Source organism: Rhinoderma darwinii, chromosome 1, assembly GCF_050947455.1.
Source record: "Rhinoderma darwinii isolate aRhiDar2 chromosome 1, aRhiDar2.hap1, whole genome shotgun sequence".
Classification (NCBI taxonomy): domain Eukaryota; kingdom Metazoa; phylum Chordata; class Amphibia; order Anura; family Rhinodermatidae; genus Rhinoderma; species Rhinoderma darwinii.
The window spans coordinates 445714253-445738554 of record NC_134687.1 but is presented as its reverse complement, the minus strand read 5'-3'; the positions used below and the strand labels follow the sequence as shown (position 1 = coordinate 445738554).

General features: G+C 44.2%; 2 protein-coding genes across 3 annotated transcripts in view; both read left to right on the top strand.

Moving 5' to 3' along the window:
* Positions 1 to 5507: 5507 nt before the first annotated feature.
* On the top strand, positions 5508 to 12128 carry RPLP0 (ribosomal protein lateral stalk subunit P0). Its single transcript, XM_075831182.1, has 8 exons — positions 5508 to 5610; positions 6924 to 7030; positions 8957 to 9132; positions 9208 to 9295; positions 9994 to 10140; positions 10269 to 10454; positions 10547 to 10687; positions 11927 to 12128. Exons 2-8 carry the CDS (start codon positions 6977 to 6979, stop codon positions 12080 to 12082), a joined length of 948 nt encoding a protein of 315 aa, XP_075687297.1. The 5' UTR covers positions 5508 to 5610; positions 6924 to 6976; the 3' UTR covers positions 12083 to 12128.
* Positions 12129 to 17705: 5577 nt separating this feature from the next.
* GCN1 (GCN1 activator of EIF2AK4) overlaps positions 17706 to 24302 on the top strand; it is a 59795-nt gene continuing 53198 nt past the window's right edge. The window contains exon 1 of one of the 2 annotated variants that reach the window (XM_075831174.1): positions 17706 to 17795. In XM_075831174.1, the coding sequence (XP_075687289.1) occupies positions 17778 to 17795 (18 nt within the window). In that variant the 5' untranslated portion in view covers positions 17706 to 17777. Of the gene's footprint in view, positions 17817 to 24302 lie in introns of both variants that reach the window. The other variant, XM_075831166.1, reaches the window with a different exon arrangement.

Below are 24302 nucleotides of genomic sequence, written 5' to 3'. Positions count from 1 at the left end.
CAATTAATAAATCCTTCCCCAAACCCAAATCTTCGCAGCACTGCCAGCAGATAAGGCCATTCTACCGAGTCAAATGCCTTTGCCGCGTCCAGAGATGCCACCGCCCAGTCCTGCTGCTCCTCCCATCCAATCTGCGCCACCACCTGTACCCGCCTGATATTTTCTGAGGTGGACTTGCCAGGTATAAAGCCGCACTGGTCTGAATGGATGATCTCTTTTATCACTCTGCAGAGCCTGTTAGCTAACATCTTAGTCAAGATTTTGTAATCCACTGTCAGCAGCGAGATCGGTCTATATGAACCACATTCATCTGATTTTTTGTCTGGCTTCAGCAACACAATTATGGTGGCGTCACACATGGATTCCGGAAGAGCGGAATTCCGATAGCTGTGTTCAAACAGGGCCAGCAATTGGGGGGCCAGCAGCTCTCCATACTGTAAATATACCTCCAGAGGAATACCATCCGGCCCTGAAGCCTTCCCCTTAGCCAATGAAGCCATTCCCTCCAAAATCTCATCTACCGTAAATGGAGCCTCAAGTGATGCCACTTGAGGCTCTATCTCCATCCACAACCCGCAATCTAGCCGGATATGCCATCGAATAAGGAATCTGCATGTCCCGTAGTCGGCGCTTGATAGGAACATAAGACGCCCTCTGTCTCTGCAAATCAGGAGAAAAATCCGGATATATGGACACAGAAGCATTTTCAAAGCGGATCCCTCCGGCCTTCCGAGCTTCCAGCAGAACCGTATCCCGATCTTTGCAGTTCAGCATCCGAGCAAGCAGAGGTCTTGGGGGAGCACCCGGAGGTGGTAATCGTGCTGGGACCCTATGCGCCCTTTCTACCGCATACGCCAGCGAGAATGATGCATCTGGGAAGGTCTCCTTCAGCCATTTCTCCACAAACTCTCCCGATCTCTGCCCCTCTGCCCTCTCTGGCAGCCCCACAATGCGAAGATTATTACGGCGCGATCTATTTTCCAGATCGTCGGCTTTCTGGCGCCACAAATCCACTTTACGGTGCAGATCTTGTATAGCCGCAGGCATATTAGCAGTAAGATCTTCCAAGGCCGAAATCCTGCCCTCCCTCTCCATCACTCTCTCCCGCACATTCTGCAGGTCCTGCCTCAATAGGCCCACGTCCACTCTCACCTCATCTATCTTAGCCGTGAGTGTCGTACGTGTCTCGAGGATGGCTGTCAGCAGCTTATCCGATGCCTCCTGCAGCGTGATTCCCGCATCCTGTTCCGAGGGAACAGAGGTGGATGTCCCTGCCACTGCCGCGGCCTGCCCAGCAGAGCACCCGCCGGCGCCATCTTGGATCACCACGCGGGCATATGATTTCAGTTTTTCCGCCGCGTCCATCGCTTTAGGCGGGCTCATCTTTTTTTTGGAAGATGTCCTTCCCTTCCGACGTAGCTGGTAAGGAATTTTGGCAGCTTTCACGGAGTACAGTACCGTCAGGAGGATATAATGCAGGATGCCGGCCCGGAGCTATCGCCACACACGTCCTCTCACATCAGTAGCTGGCCACGCCCCCCAGCGTGCGCCGTTTTAAAAGTAGATTTTAAAGATTTTGCTGAATCTGAAAAAAAACATACATTTGGAAATATTGTCAGGTCAGGTATTACCGCATGGTGGCGGTTCAAGGGGTTAAAACTACCAGACCGGTTCCCATGAAATATACAGGTAACCCACCGCTGTATATAGTGCCCCACATATAGCTCCCCTATAGATAGTGCTCCACATATAGCCCACCCCTGTATATATTGTCCCACATATAGCTCCCCCTGTATATAGTGCCCCACATATAGACCCCCTGTAGATAGTGCCCCACCACCCCACATATAGACCACCCTGTATATGGTGGCCCACATCCCCACATATAGACGCCCCCCTGTAGATAGTGCCCCACATATAGACCCCCCTGTATATAGTGGCCCACATCCTCACATATAGACTCCCCCCCCCCTGTATATAGTGCCCCCACTGTAGATAACGCCACTCAGTTTTAGTAGAATTTTTTAAAATTACATACTCACCGTGATCCCGTTCCCGTGCTGTCTGGTGGCAATGCAGATCTGCTCTCTTCTGAGCAGCTCTGCTGGAGCTGACCGACGCATGTGTCGCGTCGTTCAAAGGTGCTGATTGGCAGGACAGAATGACTTTCCCCGTCAATCAGTGCCTTTCAAGCATGGAAGCGGCGTGGCTAGCGTCGTTGATAGGCGCTGATTGGCGGGGCAAGTCATTTTTCCCCGCCAATCAGCGTCATTGTAAGGCAGTGAATGGTCGGGCACAGAACGTGCCCGGCCATTCAGCGCTAATGCATGTATTTGTACCTGCGTGCTATAGACACAGGTACAGTTACTGCAAGAGGGGGTGACTGTCGCTAGCACTGGGGTCCCCTCCAGCGACGCCTCCGGGTATGAGATGGCCTGTGTCGCCCGGCCCATATATGTTAGAGGCTCAGCGTCGCGGGCCCTGTAGTAGTGTCCCCCGTAACGGCTGCTAGCGGTGCCACCGGGAATATGGGGGGCGCGTCGGCTGGCGGGCTGCTTCAGTGGTAGTTACGCCACTGATTCGGGGTCTTCTTTGTGTGTAGGGAGTCCGCCTTCTGTTTTTTGCATTTATTCTTATGTCTGTGTCTCTCAAGACATTTTTTTTTTATTCGTTTTGTATATCAAAATCCTTTTTCTTTTAAAAGATAATCAAATATTGGATTCTATTACATATGCTATTCTATGTCCTGCATGATTTTCATGTATTAGGCCGGATTCACACGAGCGTGTGCGTTTTGCGCACGCAAAAAATGCGGCGTTTTGCATGCGCAAAAGGCACTTAACAGCTCCATGCAGCCCATGCAGCCGCCATCATTATGACACTCCGTTTGTATGTTTGTAAACAGGAAAGCACGTGGTGCTTTTCTGTTTTCATTCATACTTTTCACTGCTGTTGCGCGAATCACGCACGTCCCAAGGAAGTGCTTCCGTGTGCTGCGCTTGATTTTCACGCACCCATTGACTTCAATGGGTGCGTGATGCGCGAAATACGCACAAAGAACGGACATGTCGTGAGTTTTACGTTGCAGGCTCACGCTGCGTAAAAATCATGGACTGTCTGCATGGCCCCATAGACTAATATGTCTGTGCGAGGCGAGTGAAAATCACTCGCGTTGCACCGACGTATATCCCGTTCGTCTGAATAAGCCCTTAGTGTGTCTATACATGCATTTGGGACTTACGTTATATGGGAATACTAGTTTTATTCATTGCAATGTGCTGTGAGGCAGAAGTCTGGCATATTTATGAGCTGCGCACTCCCCCACCTCCCTGTTGCCGATTGACAGTATTCTGTCTATGCTGAGTGATAGAGCGGAAGATGTCACAGTGGTGGGTATGGAGGAGCCCACAACTTAGGAATACGCTAGACTCCTGGCTCGCAGCACGCTGTAATGAATAAAATGGATGTTTGGCTAAACTACTGCTGAACGTAACAGACACACCGCGGATATCAGCGTGCCTGTCACTTCTGCAGGCTGCTCTCAGAGAGGGCAGAGTGACAGGTTACCTTTGAAGCTAAAATTGTACACTTTGATCACATCTTCATTGCTTTGTTTCAAATCTATTGTGGTGATGTACAGGGACTAAATGATGAAAATTGTGTTACTGTGCAAATACTTCTAGAGCTGACTGTAGATTTGATTCCAGGAAGATTACATAAATGTTCGTTTTTAGTGAGAATTTAAGCAATGAGCTGGAACTGGGAAGAATACATTGTCAAAAACACCAACTTACTAATAACAGTTGGAGCTAACAATTTCCGATATCAAGATCCCCTGGTCCTGATGCATAGTTCACATAGCACAGCCTCTGTGCAGTTTAAAGGGAACCTGTTATGTCAAACATGGGGTCTGATCTGGGGGCAGTATGTTATAGAGCAGGCGGAGCTGAGCAGACTGATGTATAGTTGTTTTTGAAAAGATTCAGTATAGTTTGTAATTTATTCACACCTCCCAACCGTCCCAAATTCAGCGGGACAGTCCCGGATTCCGGGCAGAGTCCCGCTGTCCCGGGCGAACGGGGGTATGTCCCGCTGTCAACTGTATCTGCATCCTGAGGACACAGATCAAGTTGAACCCAATGTTGAAGCAGGGAACCATCAGCTCCCTGCTTCAGAATTAGTTCAGAGCGGAGGAGTAAAGGGAGCTCCTCCGCTCACTGAGGACTTCCCGGACACAGAGCTACTTTAAGTGCTGTGCTTGGAGAAGCCCTTGACGTCACTGTCCCTATATGGAGAGTGACGTCCGTGGTTACTGATTGAGCGGAATCCCCATTGCCGATGATCTGGCCAGGGATTTCGCTCCTAGAGGAAACCCCTGAGGTCACTGTCCATATATGGACATTGAGATCAGGGGCTTCTCCTGGAGCGGAATCTCCGGCCAGAGTTGGCAACGGGGATTCCGCTCAAGGAGTAGCAACTGATGTCACTGTCCATATATTTGCTGGCACAAAAATGAATTCATTAGAATGTGAACATCTTTTAGCTCATGTTACAATAAAGGGACCAGCCCCTCTAATAGTTGTTTTGGATGAGGGTGGTCTCATTACGTTTTCACAGTTGTATATACAGGGCTGGTTTTTATAGGAAATAGGCCCCTGGATGACAAGCAAAGTAGTGTCCCCTGCGTGCCACTTTTAGACAGTTGTTCTGGTGGTCTAGGGTAGTGAAAGTGTTATTCCCATCTTACAAAGTGATGGCATATTGCAGTGGTAGTCTGACCCCTGGGGCACCCTCTGATCCTGAGAATGAAGAAGCCGTGATGCTGCTCTGCAGGGAAAAACAGTGAAGGGGATGCAGGGTTGATGGGGGCCCCAAAGGGCAGACCCCTACCAATCATAAAATGATGGCATGTCTTGGTATTATGCCATTACTTTGTAAGACAGGAATACCCCTTTAATTTAAAATTCCCTGGGGGCCTAGGATAGTGGACAAAGCTAATTTGGAATCCTCAGATGTCCTAGGGCAGTGAAGAGGGCAAAGGCAAAATCAGGTTTCTCCTGGAGCTCATCTCTGTGGGTCCCTACACCCCCTGGGAATAAGGGGCACTATGAGAATTGCCTAGTTTGCCACCCCTGACTAAATAATAGAAATTATATTATAGATGGATAGATAGATAGATCTATCTATAGATAGATATAATATTACCTTGCCCTGTGGCTGCCATTTTTTTTAAATTATGTGTAGGTGGAATAGTGCTAACACGGGAAATATAATTTATCTCTCTATTGTCCTTTATGTTACTTTTAACGGCCTTGTGATCATGATGCTTTAAAAGATTTTGGAAGAAAATGTAACCTTACATCCACTCCACTAGGGGGCACCAGTTTATTCACTTACATGAATACACACATTTTACAATCGTATGTTCCTTTAACAGTACTAGTTTGAGTGATTTCCTCCAGGTCCAATAAAAAACGAAAGAGCAAAACGTCATATCCAATCAGCATCGACGTCGTGAATTTCTAGCTTGTTGGTTGGTCGACATGATATAATATAAAAGCGCTGTTCCCGGAATTCGCTCCCTTTTACCTCTCGGAGCCCTCGTGTGAGGTATGTGGCGGGTCGGTCTGATGAGCGGCTGTACGGGGCTATGAGGCCTTTATTCACATCTCCGTACACTGCTAGCTGTTAGAGGAAGACGCGTGTTTAATGTGTTGTCCGACTGTTCTGTCACAGTGGGCTGCAGCCTTCTATTAAATCGCGCCATGTGACTGGCGGCCCGGCCCTTGGTGCTGTATGTTTATGGCTTTCTCACGTCCCGCGTGTACTGTGGGCATAACCAGTGTTAACATAACATGTCGTTTATGGAGCTCTTTATTTTGTACGTTGTTGGGTCCTAATCTTTTTACAAGGTCTTATATTTGTAAAACAAAACTGTCTTATTACATCAAAATAAATCAGAAGTTGTCAGGATGTGAAAGGTCTCCCTCTTATGTGTAGGACCCAAGTATTCTAAACCCCTATTCAGACCTAGCAGAGCTGTGAGATGTCTGTGAAGGCTCTGTTCACACTGGGGACATGGCATATAACTGATCCAAATGGCGCCTGCGGGACCCCATTGACTTATAATGGGGTTCCTCTAGGGAGCGCTACATGTTCTATTTGCAGTCAAGTGATTGAAACCTAGACTGCACCCTGAGTGGATGGGCATAACGGCAGCCTAAAAAGCCAATGGGGTACAGACCCTGAGGCTTTATTCGGTTGATCATTAGAGGGTCCTAGTTTAGATGCTCGTTATCTGTCAAAGATCATAATGGAGGAGCACTTTGAGGACTGTTACGTTACCCGCCAAAAAATTGGTGATTTCAGCAGCATCCGGCTCCACGTTTACATATGGAGCAGAATAGGCAGCAACACCGTGCCCTTAGCTTTGTCCTGCACTGGTTTAGATGGCAATGCAGCTGAATGCTGTGGCATGTAGTAATGTCGCTGAGACTACCAGATAGTAGGTTGTCTGCCCTGCTGTTTGAACATCATTACATATAATCCACATATATCTGCTGGAGTTAAGGATTTTGTGGTGTGGTCTGGGGCCTCACTGCTTCCAGTATATGTAGACTTAACCTATAGATACACATATTGGGGCAGAAGTATTTAATATAGGGGGGGGGGGTTCTCTATTAAGTCAGATCAGGGAACTTCTACAAAGAGTGCTGCTGTTGATCCGCAAGCAAAGATCACACACAAGTCCTATATCTGTGTGGACGTCTGGTCAGTCTTCAGTACGGATGTTTGTAGACCTTCCTCTATACAGTATTTGGTTTACAGATGATGGCCGGAATGTACACACTTTATGGTAGTCCTTGCAAGTAGCTGCTATTTAACGTGCGCTATTTCCAACTAATCCTTTGTTGCTTTCACAGAATCATCCGGTCTTTAAACCCTTTTTGTGGCAATCCTTGGTAGCACTGACAAGATGCCCAGGGAAGACAGGGCTACGTGGAAGTCCAACTATTTTCTGAAAATCATCGTAAGTTTGTTGTTGTTTTTAATTCCATACCGTTGTTTATACATGTGTGGCCCTCCCCACTAAAGTCTATGGTAAATGTGGAAAGCGCCTCGCAGAAATTCATGACCATTCAGATACACATTTCCAAATGTTTCTGAAGGGCCTACATTTTTGTTCTAAAAAGGCAGGTTTCACTTTTTTCCCAAAGATTCCGACCTGGAGTTCTAGAAAATAAAGCCTACCCCAAATGATTTTATCTTATTTTACTTTTGGCTAGTCATTCGTTTGACTAAGGCCCCATCTCAGCCTGAATTTATACGATTATCCTTTAGTTGTGCAATAAAGGTCGATGACATATTAGCTTTAGTGTCCCTGTAACCCCTTAAGAATTACTTCATTTTGGCCTTTAAATGGGTTGTCCACCTTCTGACAACTGATGACTTATCCACCGGATCATTCATCAGTATGTCATCGGTGCGGGTCAGACACCCGGACCCCGAATCGATAAGCTGCTCCGGTGGCCTGCGGGAGCTGGATGTTGTGGCACATAATGCTATGGACGGAGCCCGGAAGAAGTTGGCTCCGTACATAGTATAGCGGCCATGCTGCAGAACTCCAGGTCTGCTCCTATTCACTTGAATAGGAGCAGACCTGCTGCTCGGCCGCTATTCCGTGGCCGGAGCTAACAGCTTCCGGCTTGTAGGTCTGGTGCACGGAAGCACCGGACCAGCTGATCTGTGCGGGGCCCAGATGTCGGACTCCTGCAGATCATGTACTGATGACCTATCCGGTGGATAGGTCAACAGTTGTCAGAAGCTGGAAAACCCCTTTAAAGGTTTCAGGACATTAATCTGGCTGCAGGATATATTATAACATATACTGCACGTCGTGGCTGCAGGAAAATAAGTTGTTTTTTTTCCTCATGTTTTTTAGTTCCAATATCATCTTGGTTGTAAATATAAATACACTGCAATACTTTACACCTAAATACTGCAATACTATACTTTACTGCAATGCAGTGTAAGGTCACACTTTGGAATTAAATCCGACATGTATTTCCGTGGCAGAAATTCAAGGCTTCACTCGTATTTCTGCCGCAGGTGTGCAGGAGATCTGCATGAGGATTAGCCCCATTGTCATTCAATGAGGCTAACCCCTGGCTTTTCGGTGCAGAATACGTGAAAATAAGTAGCTAAATTTAACCACGGCTGATTTGTTTGTTTATTTTTTTGTCGCTATACAGACGAAAGTCAGCATGGAAATGTACTGTAGCATGTGAATGGGTTATTTAAAACTGTTCACATACTTGGCATGCAGATTTTGGTGCTGAGATTGAGTGTGAATGGGGCCTTAGACTGACAGGCATCCAATATTAGTTCCTGCATTAGGCCCCCTGCACACGGCTGTAACCATAATCGCGGTCCGTGATTACGGGCACGGAGGGCAGTCACCTGCATTTGTGGGCCATGCACCCATTATAAAGTATAGGAGCACGGCCCATAAATTAAAAAAATAGGACGTCCTTTTCATGGCCTGGACGCCTTCCCATAAATATGTACGGGAAGGTGTCCGTGGGCCATAGAAATGAATGGATCAGTATTTTGATACTCAATTACGGATCTGTAATTGCAGATCGAAATTACGATCGTGTGCAAGGTGCAAAGTGATCCCGTGTCCATGCGAATTCCAGAGAGCTATTAAAACTTGTGCGTGTGCAATATGGTTTCATTGAACTCTATGGAACTGCTATTGATCATCTCCAAGGCGAAGTGAATGAGGCGCTGCCCTATTATTCTAGTGATAGAAGGGGCTCAAAGTATGGACCTCCTCTGAATCTGTTCTGACATGTCTGAATATACTTTTAAAATACTGTTTGAAGGGTGCTGAATCTGCAATCCTAAGTTTTAGATTGAATACAGATTGACTTTTTTTTTTTTATTGTTGCAGCAACTGCTGGATGATTTTCCAAAATGCTTTATCGTGGGGGCGGACAATGTTGGCTCAAGGCAAATGCAACAGATCCGTATGTCCCTGCGAGGGAAAGCTGTTGTGCTGATGGGAAAAAACACCATGATGCGCAAGGCTATCCGTGGCCACTTGGAGAATAACTCTGCCCTGGAGAAGTGAGTCATGATTTTGTTTTTTATGAGGCTGACCTATGTCTCCTGCAAGCTATTAATCTAGAATATTTTTTTCAGGCTTCTGCCTCACATCAAGGGAAATGTGGGATTTGTTTTCACCAAGGAAGATCTCACAGAAGTCCGAGATATGTTACTTGCCAACAAGGTAAACACAACTTCTAGAGCCCTCTTTAGGGTTCGTCCACACACAGCGTAAACACTGCTGAATTTTCATCCAGACTTTGTGTGTGAATTCTCTACGTTTTACAGTAGTAGCAAAGTCCACGTGCTGCGAAAAAAGTCAGAAAACGCTGGAGGATTTCTGCACAAATAATCTAGATATTCTGCAGTGTTTTCACTTTCGTCTTTCCTTTTAGGCTTTATTCACACGAGTGTCCGATTTGCGTGCACATAAAACGGACCGTATTTCCTGCATTTAATGTCCATGTGCTTTCCGTCCCGCATTAGTGTTTCTTGCATGTGGCATCCGTTTTTCACGTCAGTGATTCTCCTCTGCATGCGCCTTTTTTTTTTTTTTTTCTTTCTTTTTTTTTTAATTTCTCTTTCTTTAGCAACTGGTGTGTGAAACATGGATAGCACATGGATGTCGTCCGTGTAATTTCTTCACACAACAACTCTTTTAAAAACCGCACCAAAAATCGCTTTTCCGCAGTAAAAAATGCATGAAATGGTGTGGATTTTCTGCTAGTTGATGCGTAAATGCTGCAGAAGTTTTCCGCAGAAATTCTGTTACGTGTGGAAAAGTCCTTCAAGTCGTTCTCAGGAAATGCTAAAGTTTCTGCTGGATGTGTTCATCAAAATTGTATACAATATTCACTATAAATATATGAAACTATTTTGTAGGTGCCCGCTTCTGCCCGTGCTGGAGCCATTGCACCTTGCGATGTCACAGTGCCTGCTCAGAATACTGGGTTGGGCCCTGAGAAGACCTCCTTCTTCCAGGCTTTGGGAATCACTACTAAAATCTCCAGAGGAACTATTGAAATTCTGGTAAGCGATGGTTTTTGTGCCAAACGTAAAATATATTGCCTAGGAAGTTTGCACAAACCGCATAGTTTAGAGTTCTTAGTCCATTTTGGAGTATGTGCAGCCTAACCGCAAAAAAACTTTCTTTGCAGAGTGATGTACAACTGATTAAGACTGGAGATAAAGTAGGTGCCAGCGAAGCCACCCTGCTGAACATGTTGAACATTTCTCCGTTCTCCTTTGGTTTGATCATCCAACAAGTTTATGACAACGGGAGCATCTACAGCCCAGAAGTCTTGGATATCACAGAAGATGCCCTAAGAACTCGCTTTTTGGAGGTGTGTTAGTGATGCAAGGCATAGGGGTTACATATGGTTGCAAGCGGCCTGTGACTTAAAAGAACTCCTACTAATCCATGTTCATTCTTTAGGGTGTGCGCAATGTGGCCAGCGTTTGCCTGCAGATTGGTTATCCCACTGTTGCCTCTGTACCTCATACCGTCATCAATGGATATAAGCGGGTACTTGCTGTTGCTGTGGAGACGGACTACAGCTTCCCATTGGCAGACAAGGTAAATGAATGAATTATTTTATGGTTCATAATATACGTAGATTGATTGCGCTGTGTGATGGATATTGAACGATTCAGTAGGTGACAATAGGCCACATGCATGAAACTGTTCTAGAAAAGTCCCACTGTTGCCCTAATAAATGAAATCGATCACTTAATTTTTTAACCTGCTTTGGAAAAATAAAGCCACAATCAGATTACCTAACCATTTGGAATTAGTGTTCTAACAATGTCTCTTCTGTTGAGGTCCCTCTTCAACATAGTGTCCGTATTAAATATTCGAGGTTTCCCTTGTTAGTGCACTTGGGGACTGCAGTGGAGCTGTATAGACACTGCTGTCACCCATCAGAATTGGCACCTTTTTGCTAGGTGATAAATTAAGGCACTGCCTTAGGCTGGGGCTAGGTCTTTTTTATGTAGTGAGTGATAAATTGCTGTCCATAGGAATACCTTAAGCTAGGGCTATTTATCTCACTACAAATAATTGCTGTGACAAATCGCTGTCCATAGGAATGCATTGAGTAGCTTGAAAATCTTTTAGAAATTTCTCATGACAAGTGTGTAGCTCTAAAATCCCAGCATGTGGAAATAATAAAAAAACAAAACCTTTAGCACATCTCTTGACTTGAGCCATTTTGAAGAGATTTTCAAGCTGCCTAATGCATTCCTATGGAAAGCAATTTATCACCGTGATATCAGGTTGTTTGTTTGTTTTTTGTAGTGAGATAAATAGCTCTAGTCTGCATTCCTATGGACAGGGATTCATCGCTCACTACGAAACAGTCCAGGTCTAGCCCCAGCCGAAAAGCTTTTGTAAAAATCTGAATTCTAAAAGAGTTTTTACTAGGGTCATGTTAATGAATTTAATGGTGGTGTACCATTAGGACAGCCCCAGTCCATATTCCCTATTAGAGGCTTTTATTGCTGTGGGTTTTTGGACTTGCATTGATCAACTGATTCCCAGCAGCTCTTTATTTAGAGAAGGGTCTGTCTGGATAAGTGTGCAACTTGGGTGCTGTCCTAAAATTTCCAACCTGAACACGGTCAAGTGGAGATATTCAAAAATGTGAAAGCTGTAGGTAACCGGACTCATTGGACTGGACAAGATACAATGTTGTAGAATGACTTCTAATCCATATATAGTTAATATACTTGCTTGTTTAGCTTCAATTGGCAAACCAAATTATTTTGGTCTTCATTAGATCATGTGTTGGTATTTACTGGACATTCTGTTCTGCAGGTCAAGGCTTTCCTGGCAGATCCATCTGCTTTTGCTGTTGCGGCACCCGTTGTGGAGGCTGCTTCAGCTCCTGCTGCTGCTGCACCTGTGCAGGAGGAGAAGAAAGAAGAGTCCGAGGAGTCTGATGACGATATGGGATTTGGACTCTTCGACTAAGATGTTTTATCAGTCCAATTACATCAATAAAATTCCATTAAACTTCTATATACATGGTGATTTGAGTGGCACACTGTGCTATTAGGATAGAGGTGCCAATTTGGTTTTAACCAATGATGAGTTTACATAGCATAATACACATTGTAACAATTACACGTGTGGTGCAGACAAATGATACAGTTTACAATATACATTACGTAGTAGCCCTGCCCAAATGTGTTTAGGCTGGGAAAACATTGTGCGTCTGTTATGTTTTTGAAACGCTGCCCAAAAAAATTCTTTAAAGATTACACAGGTGTTTTAAAACTTACGCACAATGTGAATCCTGCCTTAAAATCTATAAGGAATGGGGATTAGATACAAGAGATCAGGGAAAGGAATTTGAGAGGTTGTCCCAGAATCGACAATTATCACCTATCCACAGGATAGGTGGTGATTGGTCGCTGGGACCCCCACATATTGTGATAAAGGGTCTTCAACACGTGTTTCTTCTCACTGCACCCCGCAATGAGGAGATTGTTAAAGGGAATGTGTTGCCGGCAAAACATGTTTTTTTTATTTTTTTTGTTAAACAATTAGTGTGTAGGTGATTAAACATTGTTCTAATTTTTTATTTTTTTTCACGAGTCAGGAAATATTATAAATTGGATTCTAATTTATAATATTTCCCATTGCTGGTCACTAGATGGAGCCATTCCCAAAATTGCAGCATTGCATGTGGTAAAGCAACCACATTGCTTTATGCTGCAAAATTGGGAAAAAATCCCTCGCTCTAGTGAGCTCTCAGCATCCCCCCCTCCTTTATCCTGGCTAGTGCCGGGAGAAACGAGGGGTTTGAACGGTCTAACCTCCTACACTGTGTGTCGCCATTTTTTGATCTAACACACAGTGTAGTAGGTTTACATACACTAGTAAACACACACTGAAACACAAACATACATAGAAATCACTTACCTGCTCCAGTCGCCGCCGCTCCCTCCGGTCCATCCGCTCCGTCTGCTGCCGCTTGTCCATGTGCACAAGTCCGGAAGCCGCGACCGGAAGTAGTAATCTTACTGTCCGGCCGCGACTTCCGGTCCACAGGAAAATGGCGCCGGACGGCGCGCATTTCAAATTGAACTGTGTGGGAGCGGCGCATGCGCCGTTCCCACACAGCGGCGTACATGTTAGTGGATGGAACGGGCCCCGTTCGCAGTCCCTATGGGACTGGAGCTGCCGTATACCATGTCTGTATGTGTCGTTAATCGACACATACAGAAATGGAAAAAAAAATGGCAGCCCCCATAGGGAAGAAAAAATGTAAAAATAAGAAAAAGTAACACACAAACACACAAATTAATCCAAACGTTTTTAATAAAGCACTAACATCTTTAACATATTAAAAAAAAAAATTGTGGTGACACTGTTCCTTTAAATGGAGGGGAAGTAAAACATGCGCCCACAGCTCAGTTTAATGTCTATGGAACTTTGAAGGGAGCAGCAGTGCGCTTGCTCGATAGCCGCTCCATTCAAAGTCCCCCTCACTGGTAGTACTGTGAGGAGGAATGGGGTTTTGGGACCCCTGCTCTAGGAATTTAGTGGTGGTCTCAGCAGTGGGGCCCCCATGATCAGAGCATTATCCCCTATCCTGTGGGTAGGGGATAATTTTTATAATTCTGGTACAACAAACTGGAAAGCAGTTTAAGTGCTAAGATGCCTGAGGAGTTCCATGATGGACATATGAATATTATTATAAATCTGCAGTCTTGTTTGCCTAATGTGCATTCACTGTGGGTAACAAAAATGCGTTGATAAGTGGTGGATAGTAGGGGATCTGTTGTGACTATTTTTACAGCCATGTTCAGTCCTTGTTTGAGCTGTCTAGAAGTAGGAAAACCCCCACAATGGGAGACACCTTTCTTGTCAAACACAACAAAGAACGTGACTTATACCTGAAGTGAAAATACAGCCATGTGAATGTTTAATAACTGCTGATCCTTTTTAATACTAGTTGGCTGAGTAACAGTATTTCAATCCATAAAGCTGTGTTGGAAGGTACAGATTCTCCTTGCAGAGATCCAGCTGGTAGTCTTAGGGCCCCTGCACACGGCACAGAATTGTGGCAAATTTGTGCACAAAAAATCTGCAGCGGATTACAGTACCAGATATTTTCCACATGCTGAAGATCTTCAAATCCGCAGCATGCTTATTCCGTTACACATTGGAAAGTGAAATCCATTGTGAACATGCCTAACGGGTGAAATCTGCACATAAAACATGCAGATTTTCTGCAGCTTTGTTGTGGACCAGGTTGGGGGTGGTTTTTCATACTGATGACCGATCCACAGGATAGGTCATCGGTATATTGATCGGTGGAGGTCTGACACCTGCGCCCTGCAGTGATCCGCTGCCTCCGGCACCGTAAGTTTTGCAGTGGTCGGTGCCGGAAGCACATGGCTCTGACCAGTGTATAGCGGCCCTGCTGCAACACTTCGGCTCTGCTCCTAATCAAGTGAACAGGAGCAGTACTTCAGCATGGCCGAGATACATTTTACGGAGCCATCTTATTCCAGCACCGAACACTGCATGACTTACGGTGACTGACCCCCACCTATATTATACTGATGACCTAACCTGTGGATAGGTCATCAGTATGAAAAGACAACCCCTTTAAAGGGAATATGTCGCAAGTTTTTGTTTTTTTGTTTTTTTTTAAGTACGTTACTTATTCTTATTAAATTTTTTAAAATTTTGTATTTCTGTTTTCTTCCATATGGTGGGAAGTATTAACCCTTTTGGACACAGCCTGTTTTGGCCTTGTGGACAAATGATTTTTTCAAATCTGACGTGTCACTTTGTGGTAATAACTCCGGAATGCTTTTACCTATCCAAGTAATTCTGAGATTGTTTTCTCGTGACATGTTGTAGTTAGTGAAAAAATTTGGTCGGTAAATTCAATATTTATTTGAAAAAAAAAACTGATGGCACACTAAAACATTTCTCTGAAGTGTGCTTGAGGCCTAACTTTATTTTTTTTGCAGGTTCCGCTGGACCCATTGGACTACGTCGTAGATTGGGTGGACAACTGCGATCTACGGTTTTTGTTTAAATAAAATGGTTAGCGAGGATTGTGTGGAGGAGGTTTTATTTCAATAAAAATATTTTCTTATGTCTGTTTTTTGAATACTTTATTAGCGCCTGGATAATGACAGTTGTCTGTTTGATGACGTCCATTACTAAGGCGGTGCTTAATGTTAGCCAGTAAAAAGGCTAATACTGACCCCCATTATTACCCCGGTACCCACGCCACAATGTGGTATCAGGAAGAGCCGGGTACGATCCAGTACACGACCATCTGTTGTGAAGGCGGAGTACTGTGGGCGGCCAAAGGCTGGTGTTATGAGGATGGGAAGAGCCAAAAAAACGTGACTTTTCCCACCATGGTAATGCTAGGCAGCTGCTGCTGTGTTGTATCGGGCTGGTTAACAAAATTGGGGGGGACCTTATGTCATTTTTTTTTTTTAAACAAAAATCATGTGGGGTGCTCCTCATTTTCATAACCAGCCGGGTAAAACACAGCAGCAGCTGCCTAGCATTAACAGGGTGGGAAAAGTCACGGCCCTTTCTCAGCCTAATAATACCAGCCTGTGGCTGTCCCAGTGCCCGGCCATCACAACAGATGGTCGGGTACTGGACCGTACCTGGCTCTTCCAAGTACCCCTAGTGGCGGTGGGTACTGGGGTAATAATGGGAGGGGTTAGTGCTAACTTTGTACAGGCTAACACTAAGCTCCGGATTAGTAATGGACGTCGTCAAATAGACAACTGCCATTACTAAGGTGGTAATAAAGTATTAAAAACATCACAGAGGCATAAGAAAATATTTCTATTGAAATAAGAACTCCCCCACACAATCCTCGTTAACCATTTTATTGAAAAGGTCCAGCGGAGCCTGCAAAACTAAAAAAAATAAAGTTCGTAATATGAAAAATGTCAATACTTATACTCACCTGCAGCGACTTCTGTCTTCCCACAATAAATATTAGAGGTGCCCGCAAGCATCCTGCTCACACATACGCCCTCGCAAACCATCACAAAACCCCCACCATCACACAAGCACCCTGCATAACCCCCACGGGGGGGGGGGTCGTGCGTGCGTGCGGGCAGCTGATAAGTGGCTATGAAGGATCAGCAGCGCCCGTGCATACTCCGCTGCACTAAAATAGGATGCAGCCCTGCTGCGCACACTACACACACCAGGTATGTGAGGGGAGGGGGCTGCGACGCACGCACGCGCGCGCGCGCGCCTGGCTCTCGTTCATTGTGTCCTATGCACTGTAGCTGCCATATTCCATCTGTGTATGTGTCGTTGAGACACAGATGAAATGAAACATGGCAGCCCCACTAAAGTAAGAAAGCGTTCATTAAAAAAAACATTTTGTGTGAAGTCAATATAATATTTTATTAAATAAAAACACTAATAAAAAATTAAATTCATGACACCTTTCCTTTAAGGGCAATTCTTTGGGAAAAGAGTACAAGATAGGGCCAGCAATAGGTGACTACTTTTGAAACCAGACACACCCATCTGCAGACACCACAGTTTCTGAGTCTTTGTTCCTCATCAGTACATAGTAGGGTTCTGTTTCAAGGCTCTACACAAGGGTTGGGCCTTGACTTACAAGGTAGTCACCTTTGGGTGGCACTGGAGAGCCTGTTTTCAGCCTTCTGACAGAGTTGGAAATGAATGAATGTTCTTAGACTGAGCAATGGTAATAGATGCTTAGGCTGGGTTCACACACACTATTTACGGACGTAATTTGGGTGTTTTAGCATTGAATTATGTCCGAAAATGCGGCTCAAAAGCGTTGGCAAACATCTGCCCATTCATTAGAATGGGTCTTACGATGTTCTGTGCTGACGGTTATTTTTTTTACGCGCCACTGTCAAAAGGCGGCGCGTAAAAAAAAGACGCCCGCGTCAAAGAAGTGCCTGTCACTTCTTCAGACGTAAATGGAGCCGTTTTCCATGAACTCCATAGAAAAACAGCTCCAATTACGTCCGTAATGGACGCAGCGAAAGACGCCTGCACATGCCATTACGGCTGAAATTACGGTGCTGTTTTCTCCTGAAAACAGCACCGTAATTTCAGCCGTAACGGACGCTGCTGTGTGAACATACCCTAACTCACGAATATTTTCCAGGTATTTCAGTTTACTAGAAGTCTGAACATTGCGTTTATGGATTGAAATGACGCGTCTAAACAGGAAACACACACGAGGCATCACGAAGGAGGGGATTTATCTCCCCTGGGTATAATCTGCTAAAGATTGTACACCGCAGCCCAGACCACTTGTATAACGATGACCAATCATATTTTAATAATGAAATGAGTCAACATATCGGCCGATGAGCACTAGAACATAAGTCCGGGTGAATGTAGCGCAGGCTATCCCACCGATTAGCGGCACTATATTATCGCTGCACAAGGGAAGGCTGGTAGCCCACAGCGATTGGTCACGGATAGTAAAGCAGCCTGATGTACCGGAAGTGACGTAACCGGCAGGCGACTAATTCTGGAATTACCTGGCGGAAGTTCTTCACTAGTGCTGTAAAGCAGCCTGCTGTACCGGAAGTGACGTAGCCGGCAAGCGAATCATTCTGGAATTACCTGGCGGAAGTTCGTCACTAGTGCTTCCTGGGTCAGGGCCGGTAAGATGGCGGCGGACACGCAGGTTGGTGTGGCACCGGTTGAGGTGATTGATGTGTGTATTTATGTGCATGGCTCGTAGATACCTGATGTGTGAGCTCTCGTGCAATGTGCATCTCATGGCAGTAGCGTGCGGGACTGGTTACGCCGCCATTCTCGGTTCTCTGAAGCCGCGAGCTGCAATCCTCGTATATGGGAATGATGCGTGCACTGTATGAGCTCTGCAATACCACGCGGGCAGTGGCCGTGCCAAGAGCTGCAAGTGATGGCTGCTGTGTGCGGTTCTGTAACAGCTGGCGAGTCACGAGGTTCACATGCAGCCTCTCTCTGCCGGGCTGACGAGGTGTACTCCGCAATCCTGCCACTGGCTAGACTTCGCTCAAACGCAATCCTACGGAAAGCTGGCAGTGCCAGTTATGCCACCCTCACTGGGTGCATGGCATTTACAGTTAAAGTTTTTTTGTTTTTTTTTCACGTTTTATGTAAATAAAGGTTAATCATGCAAAGGAGGAGTTCCACAACTTTCTAATATACTTTGTGTTTCACTTCCCCGCTAGCGATCGTTGGATTGCTTGTTTGATATACTGCAATACTAATGTATTGCAGTATATCGTGATTCTGACAGGCTCCTATGAAGCCCTGCCGGGCACAGCATTTTTAATTCAAGTATATTAGTAAGTTACTTAGTTTCAAATAAATATATTATCGCAATGCAATTTTTGGTCCCCGGATAACCCCTTTAAGGCTTGGGCTGGCAAGAAACTTTTTATTCCTTAAAGGGAATGTGTTGCCAGCAAAACATGTTTTTTTTTTTTAGTTAAACAATTAGTGTATAGGTGATTAAACATTGTTCTAATTTTTTTTTTTTTTTCACGAGTCAGGAAATATTATAAATTGGATTCAATTTATAATATTTCCCATTGCTGGTCACTAGATGGAGCCATTCCCAAAATTGCAGCATTGCATGTGGTAAAGCAACCACATTGCTTTATGCTGCAAAATTGGGTAAAAATCCCTCGCTCTAGTGAGCTCTGAGAATCCCCCCCTCCTTTATCCTGGCTAGTGCCGGGAGAAACGAGGGGTTTGAACGGTCTAACCTCCTACACTGTGTCGCCATTTTTTGAGCTAACACACAGTGTAGAAGGTTAACATACAGTAGTAAACACAGACTGAAACACGAACATACATAGAAATCACTTACCTGCTCCAGTCGCCGCCGCTCCCACGGGTCCGTCCGCTCCGTCTGCTGCCGCTGCTCCATGTGCACAAGTCCGGAAGCCGCGACCTGAAGTAGTAATCTTACTGTCCGGCCGCGACTTCCGGTCCACAGGAAAATGGCGCCGGACCGCGCATTTCAAATTTAACTGTGTGGGAGCGGCGCATGCGCCGTTCCCACACAGCGGCGTACATGATAGTGGATGGAACGGGCCCCGTTCGCAGTCCCTATGGGACTGGAGCTGCCATATTCCATGTCTGTATGTGTCGTTAATCGACACATTCAGAAATGGAAAAAAAAATGGCAGCCCCCATAGGGAAGAAAAAGTGTAAAAATAAGAAAAAGTAAAACACAAACACACAAATTAATCCAAACGTTTTTAATAAAGCACTAACATCTTTAACATATTAAAAAATTTTTTGGGGTGACACTGTTCCTTTAATGGAATGTATGTGACTTGCCATATTGGAGTTGTGTAGCTGAAGCCTAAGGGTATGTTCACACGGCCTCCAAACATCTGCCCATTGAGTTCAATGGGAAAAACGGCCTTCTGTTCCGATGGGCCTTTTTTTTACAAGGAAAAACAAGTGCAGGATGTTTTTGGAGCTGTTTTTCATTCTCTATTGAAAAAAAGCTCCAAAAACAGCGAAAATCGCGAGTGGCTTAAGAAAACGTCTGAAAATCAGGAGCTGTTTTCCCTTGAAAACCGCACCGTATTTTCAGACGTTTTTGAGTTTGTGTGTGAACATAGCCTTATATGAATGCTATCTATGGATGTTATGTAAATAGTTATCAGTGTACACATTCTTAAAGGAGCCTGATGTAATAGTTTAGGCCGTGGGAGGGCACAGGCTTTTACATAATGTATTTGAGAGTGCTTGGTGGAGCATAGTTATGTATAGCAACATAAATTGTGTGGACCCTTTTATAGGGCAGGCTGTTAGGGTGTAGTCACATGCGGCAGATTTTCTGAGGGTATGTTCACACGCTTAGCAAAAAAACATCTGAAAATACGGAGCTGTTTTCAGGCAAAAACAGCTCCTAATTTTTAGACGTTTTTTCAAGTACTCGCGTTTTTCGTGCCATATTTTACGGCCGTTATTGGAGCTGTTTTTCAATGGAGTCAATGAAAAACCGCTCCAAAAACGTCCCAGGAAGTGACATGCACTTCTTTTTCACAGGCATCTTTTTACGCGCCGTATTTTGACAGCGACGCATAAAATGACACCTCGTGGGAACAGAACACCGTAAAACCCATTGCAAGCAATGGGCAGATGTTTGTAAGCGTAATGGAGCCGTTTTTCAGGCGTAATTGGAGGCGTAAAACGCCCGAATTACATCTGAAACCACTGCGTGTGAACTTACCCTGACAGGAATTCCTCCTTTCATCTGAATGGAATCTACAGAAAACCATACACCTTCTGCAGCGCCAACCCCATCAGATGAATGGAACTGATTTTACGTCACAGAAAATTTCTGCAACAAAATTTTCAGTGCGCCCATTTTTTCCGCATTGGAATTAGTTGCGGAAAATCCACAGCAAATACAGTAGCAACAAAGTGGATGAGATAAAAACAAATCTCATCCACGGACTACGTAAATACGGAGCAGAAAAAATGCTCTAAATTGCTTCTTCGCCCAGGCCGGCCGGCCTTTTTTTTTTTTTTTTTTCTAAGGTGCAATTTTCCGCCGTGGACATTCCAGTCGAAAGACTGCACCACAATTTGGTGCTGTCTTTCGGCCGAAATTCCCTGCGGCACACAGGATGGATACGCTGTGTGCTGTTACGCAGCGTATCCACCCTGTGTGAACATACCCATATACTTGCCCTGGTTTTTGGATATTATAAATTGGACTTGATGAATTCTGTGCAAAAGTTAAAAAAAAAAATTCATGTTATTGGATGGACATCTGAGAAATCTGACATATAATACAGATCGTCTTGTCTGCATTAACCCCGTAAGTATGAAGCGTGCTCAGCCATACTCCACGGGTGTCAGCTGTGTACTAAAAATGTAAAAAAAAGTTTCATAAAGTTATTAATGAAATAAAAAATATTAAAAGTTTAAAAAAAAAAACTTTTCAGATTTTTTTTCTTATAAAGTAATGTTAAAAAATAAACAGAAGTCGTATTGCTGCGAGTGTAAGAGTCCGAACTATAATATACCCTTATTTAACTTGCATGGTGAACGCTGTAAAAATTTAAAACACCAAAATAGCTGTTTTTTGGTCACCTTCGCTCTTAAAATGTAATAAAAAGTGATCAAAAAGTTATATGTACCATAAAATGGTACCAATAAAAAAAATACAGCTTGTCCCGCCAAAAATAAGCACTCCCACAGCTCAATCCACGGAAAAATAAAAAAGCTATTGCTCTCAGAATGTGGTGAAACAAAACCAATATTTTTTTTTAACAAAGTATTTTTTTAGGAAAATATATAAAAAAATCCCTATAAAAATTTGATTTCCCTGTAATCCTATCGAGCCGCAGAATAAAGTTATGGTTTCGTTTTTACCGCACGGTGAAAGACGTAAAAAGAAAACAATGTAGGAATCACAGTTTTTCCCAATTTCAGTCCGCAAATAATATTTTTTCAGTTTCCCAGTACATTATATGGTACTTTAAATGGTGCCATTAGAAACTCCTCTCGCAAAAAATAAGCCGTCACACCACTCTATTGACGGAAAAATAAAAACAGTTATGACTAGGAAGGCGGGGAGTGAAAAACTAAAATACAAAAAGAGAACCTTTCACCTGCCCATACATGTGTGGCCTGTAATAGGCAGGACTGCACAAACCCTGGGGCACTTTTTACATTTTTTTTCCTACCCTCCTCCATTATTAAGATATCGGTGCCATTATATTTGGGGCACGATAATGAAATAACCACCTGAACTGGCAAGGGGGCGTGTTACTATGGCTGTGACACTGTCCAATCCGCTATGGACAGTGCCACAGCAAGTGCCGGAGAGCGTGTTGCCGTGCGCCACTCACTCTTCAGCTCTCGGCAGACAAGTACAAGACTGTGATCTCTCACAAAAGAATCACACAGGCTTGCCCTTGTCTGCCGACAGCTGAAGAGTGAGTGAGGCCTTTTTTTGTGTGGGAAAAATGTAACATTTTTCCTGCACAGTTTGAGGGTACAAATAAATTACTGTGTGATGTAATTTATTCTTGCAGAGTGTATATAGAAAAAAATGATTTTCTGTATTTTTTTAATGTTTTTTTTATACCGTTTACGTTTCGTGGTAAATAACCTGTTAAATTATGGTTGTGTAGATACCGAATATGTATAGTTTTTTGTTTTTATATAATGTATGGGTAGTAAAATATATTTTATGCTAAATAATGACTTTTTTTTGTGGACATTTTTGTTTTATAAACATAATTTTTATTGAAAACATTTTCAAATTTTTTTAACAAATATAAAGATCACAAATAATATGCTCATAGTAGAGCAACACATAAGATACATCATACAATAAAGAAAAATACATGGCATATAACCTTCTCCATATCATAAGAGTGAAAACAATCCCTCCCCCAGAACACGACTCCGGCAATCACAAATAACGAAATAAATTTTATTTAATCCCATGAACTAGGGCTGGGCGATTAATCAAATTAATTTGATTAATTCGCCCTCAAGGTCTCTGGCGATTCTGGTTTTTAACAGAATCGTAGGATCGATGCTTTAGTGGCGCCGTCGCTTCTCACCGCCGCCTCGTCACTGCCTGATCTACCCCGTCCTATCTCTGCTTCCAAAAGGAACTGCTGTTCTGTACTGAAGAAAATGATACAGCACGGAACAGCATTTCCATGGAGGAAGAAGGGACTCCTTGTATATAGCAATACAACCCCGCTGTAGATAACACCCCCCCCCCTTATAGATCATGCCGCTGTAGATAGCACCCGCTTGCAGATCGCACCACCACCCCCCTTGTACCTTGTAGATCGCACCCCCCCCCTTGTACCTTGTAGATCGCACCCCCCCCCCCTCATACCTTGTAGATCGCACCGCAACCCCCTTATAGATCGCGCCGCTGTAGCTCCCACTAGGAGCTGAATCCGAGGCCAAAGTGTCGGCAACCTCTGGCCAGGGATTCAGCTCCTAGGGGCAGCTACAGCGGCGCGATCTACAAGGGAGGGGGGTGGTGCTGCGATCTGCAAGGGAGCGTGGGGTGCTGCGAGCTACATGTGTGGGTGCTAGCTACATGTGCGGGTGCTAGCTACATGTGCTATCTGCAAGGGGTTGTGGCACTGTCGACATGGGCACTGTGGCACTATATTTGGAGGGTGGTACCATGTGGGCACTGTCACTACATGTGAGCACTGTGGCACTTACTATATGTGGGCACTGGGGTACTATCTACCCTGACAAATGAAATCCATCCTTTTTTTTTTTCTTTTTTTTTTCTTACGGCCATGATAGACGGACTGGAAACGGATGAGAATTTGGAGACACTGATACAAAATGGACATGAAAAACTGACCATTGATATGTTTTTAATGGCCATTTTTTTTTCACTGTCGTGTGACTGTAGCCTAAATGACTGATGCCAGCAGTCCCGTTCACATGTACCATGATCAGGCTGGGAAATACGGCTGAGACACAGACGGTTCGATCAGTCGCGTGAATCTGGCAATGTCGGAGAACGGCAGTGGTGGTGACTGGCAGAGAGGGATGTTAGTGCATGCAGCGCATCATTGATTATAGATTCTGTTGACCTGTTCCCTGCCGGGGAACACAAAAGTTATAATCTATTAGACATTTTTCCAATTGGATTTATGATAAATTAAAGGATTTGCAGAGGTTAAAAGTTGTGAAGTTACATACAATAATTATAGCAATATATGTTAAATAGTTAATTTAATAAACTTTCTTTATATAAATATCTCTTGGTATTACTGTTAAATAAACAGAAAAAAATAAGAAAATCGAGATTCAAATCGAAAATCGCCCAGTGTTGAAAAAAAATCTAGATTTTATTTTTTGACAAAATCGCCCATCCCTACCGCAAAGTTATAACTTTTTAACATCTTTATTTTTTACTTATAATGTATTAGCACACGCCTGTACGTTAATACATTGTACTGTGTCACTATGACACAAGCTGCTGTTAGGGTAACATATAGTAAGCACTAACCGCAGGAACACTGCACAGACAGCCCTGGGGTCCTTTCTAGAGAGAGTGGGTCATTTATCGCCTATCTACAGGATAAGTGATAAATGTATGATCGCTGGGACCCCCACCGATCTTTAGAACAGGCGTCCCCTATGGCTCCATACTACTGCAGGCAGCTCTATGGCGCCC

Bases quoted from the DNA above. Each gene is read 5' to 3' on its own strand.
- RPLP0 (XM_075831182.1), top strand. From the start codon at position 6,977: ATGCCCAGGGAAGACAGGGCTACGTGGAAGTCCAACTATTTTCTGAAA. The intron at 10,141-10,268 runs GTAAGCGATGGT...CTTTCTTTGCAG, and splicing joins GAGGAACTATTGAAATTCTG to AGTGATGTACAACTGATTAA. The intron at 10,455-10,546 runs GTGTGTTAGTGA...TTCATTCTTTAG, and splicing joins TAAGAACTCGCTTTTTGGAG to GGTGTGCGCAATGTGGCCAG.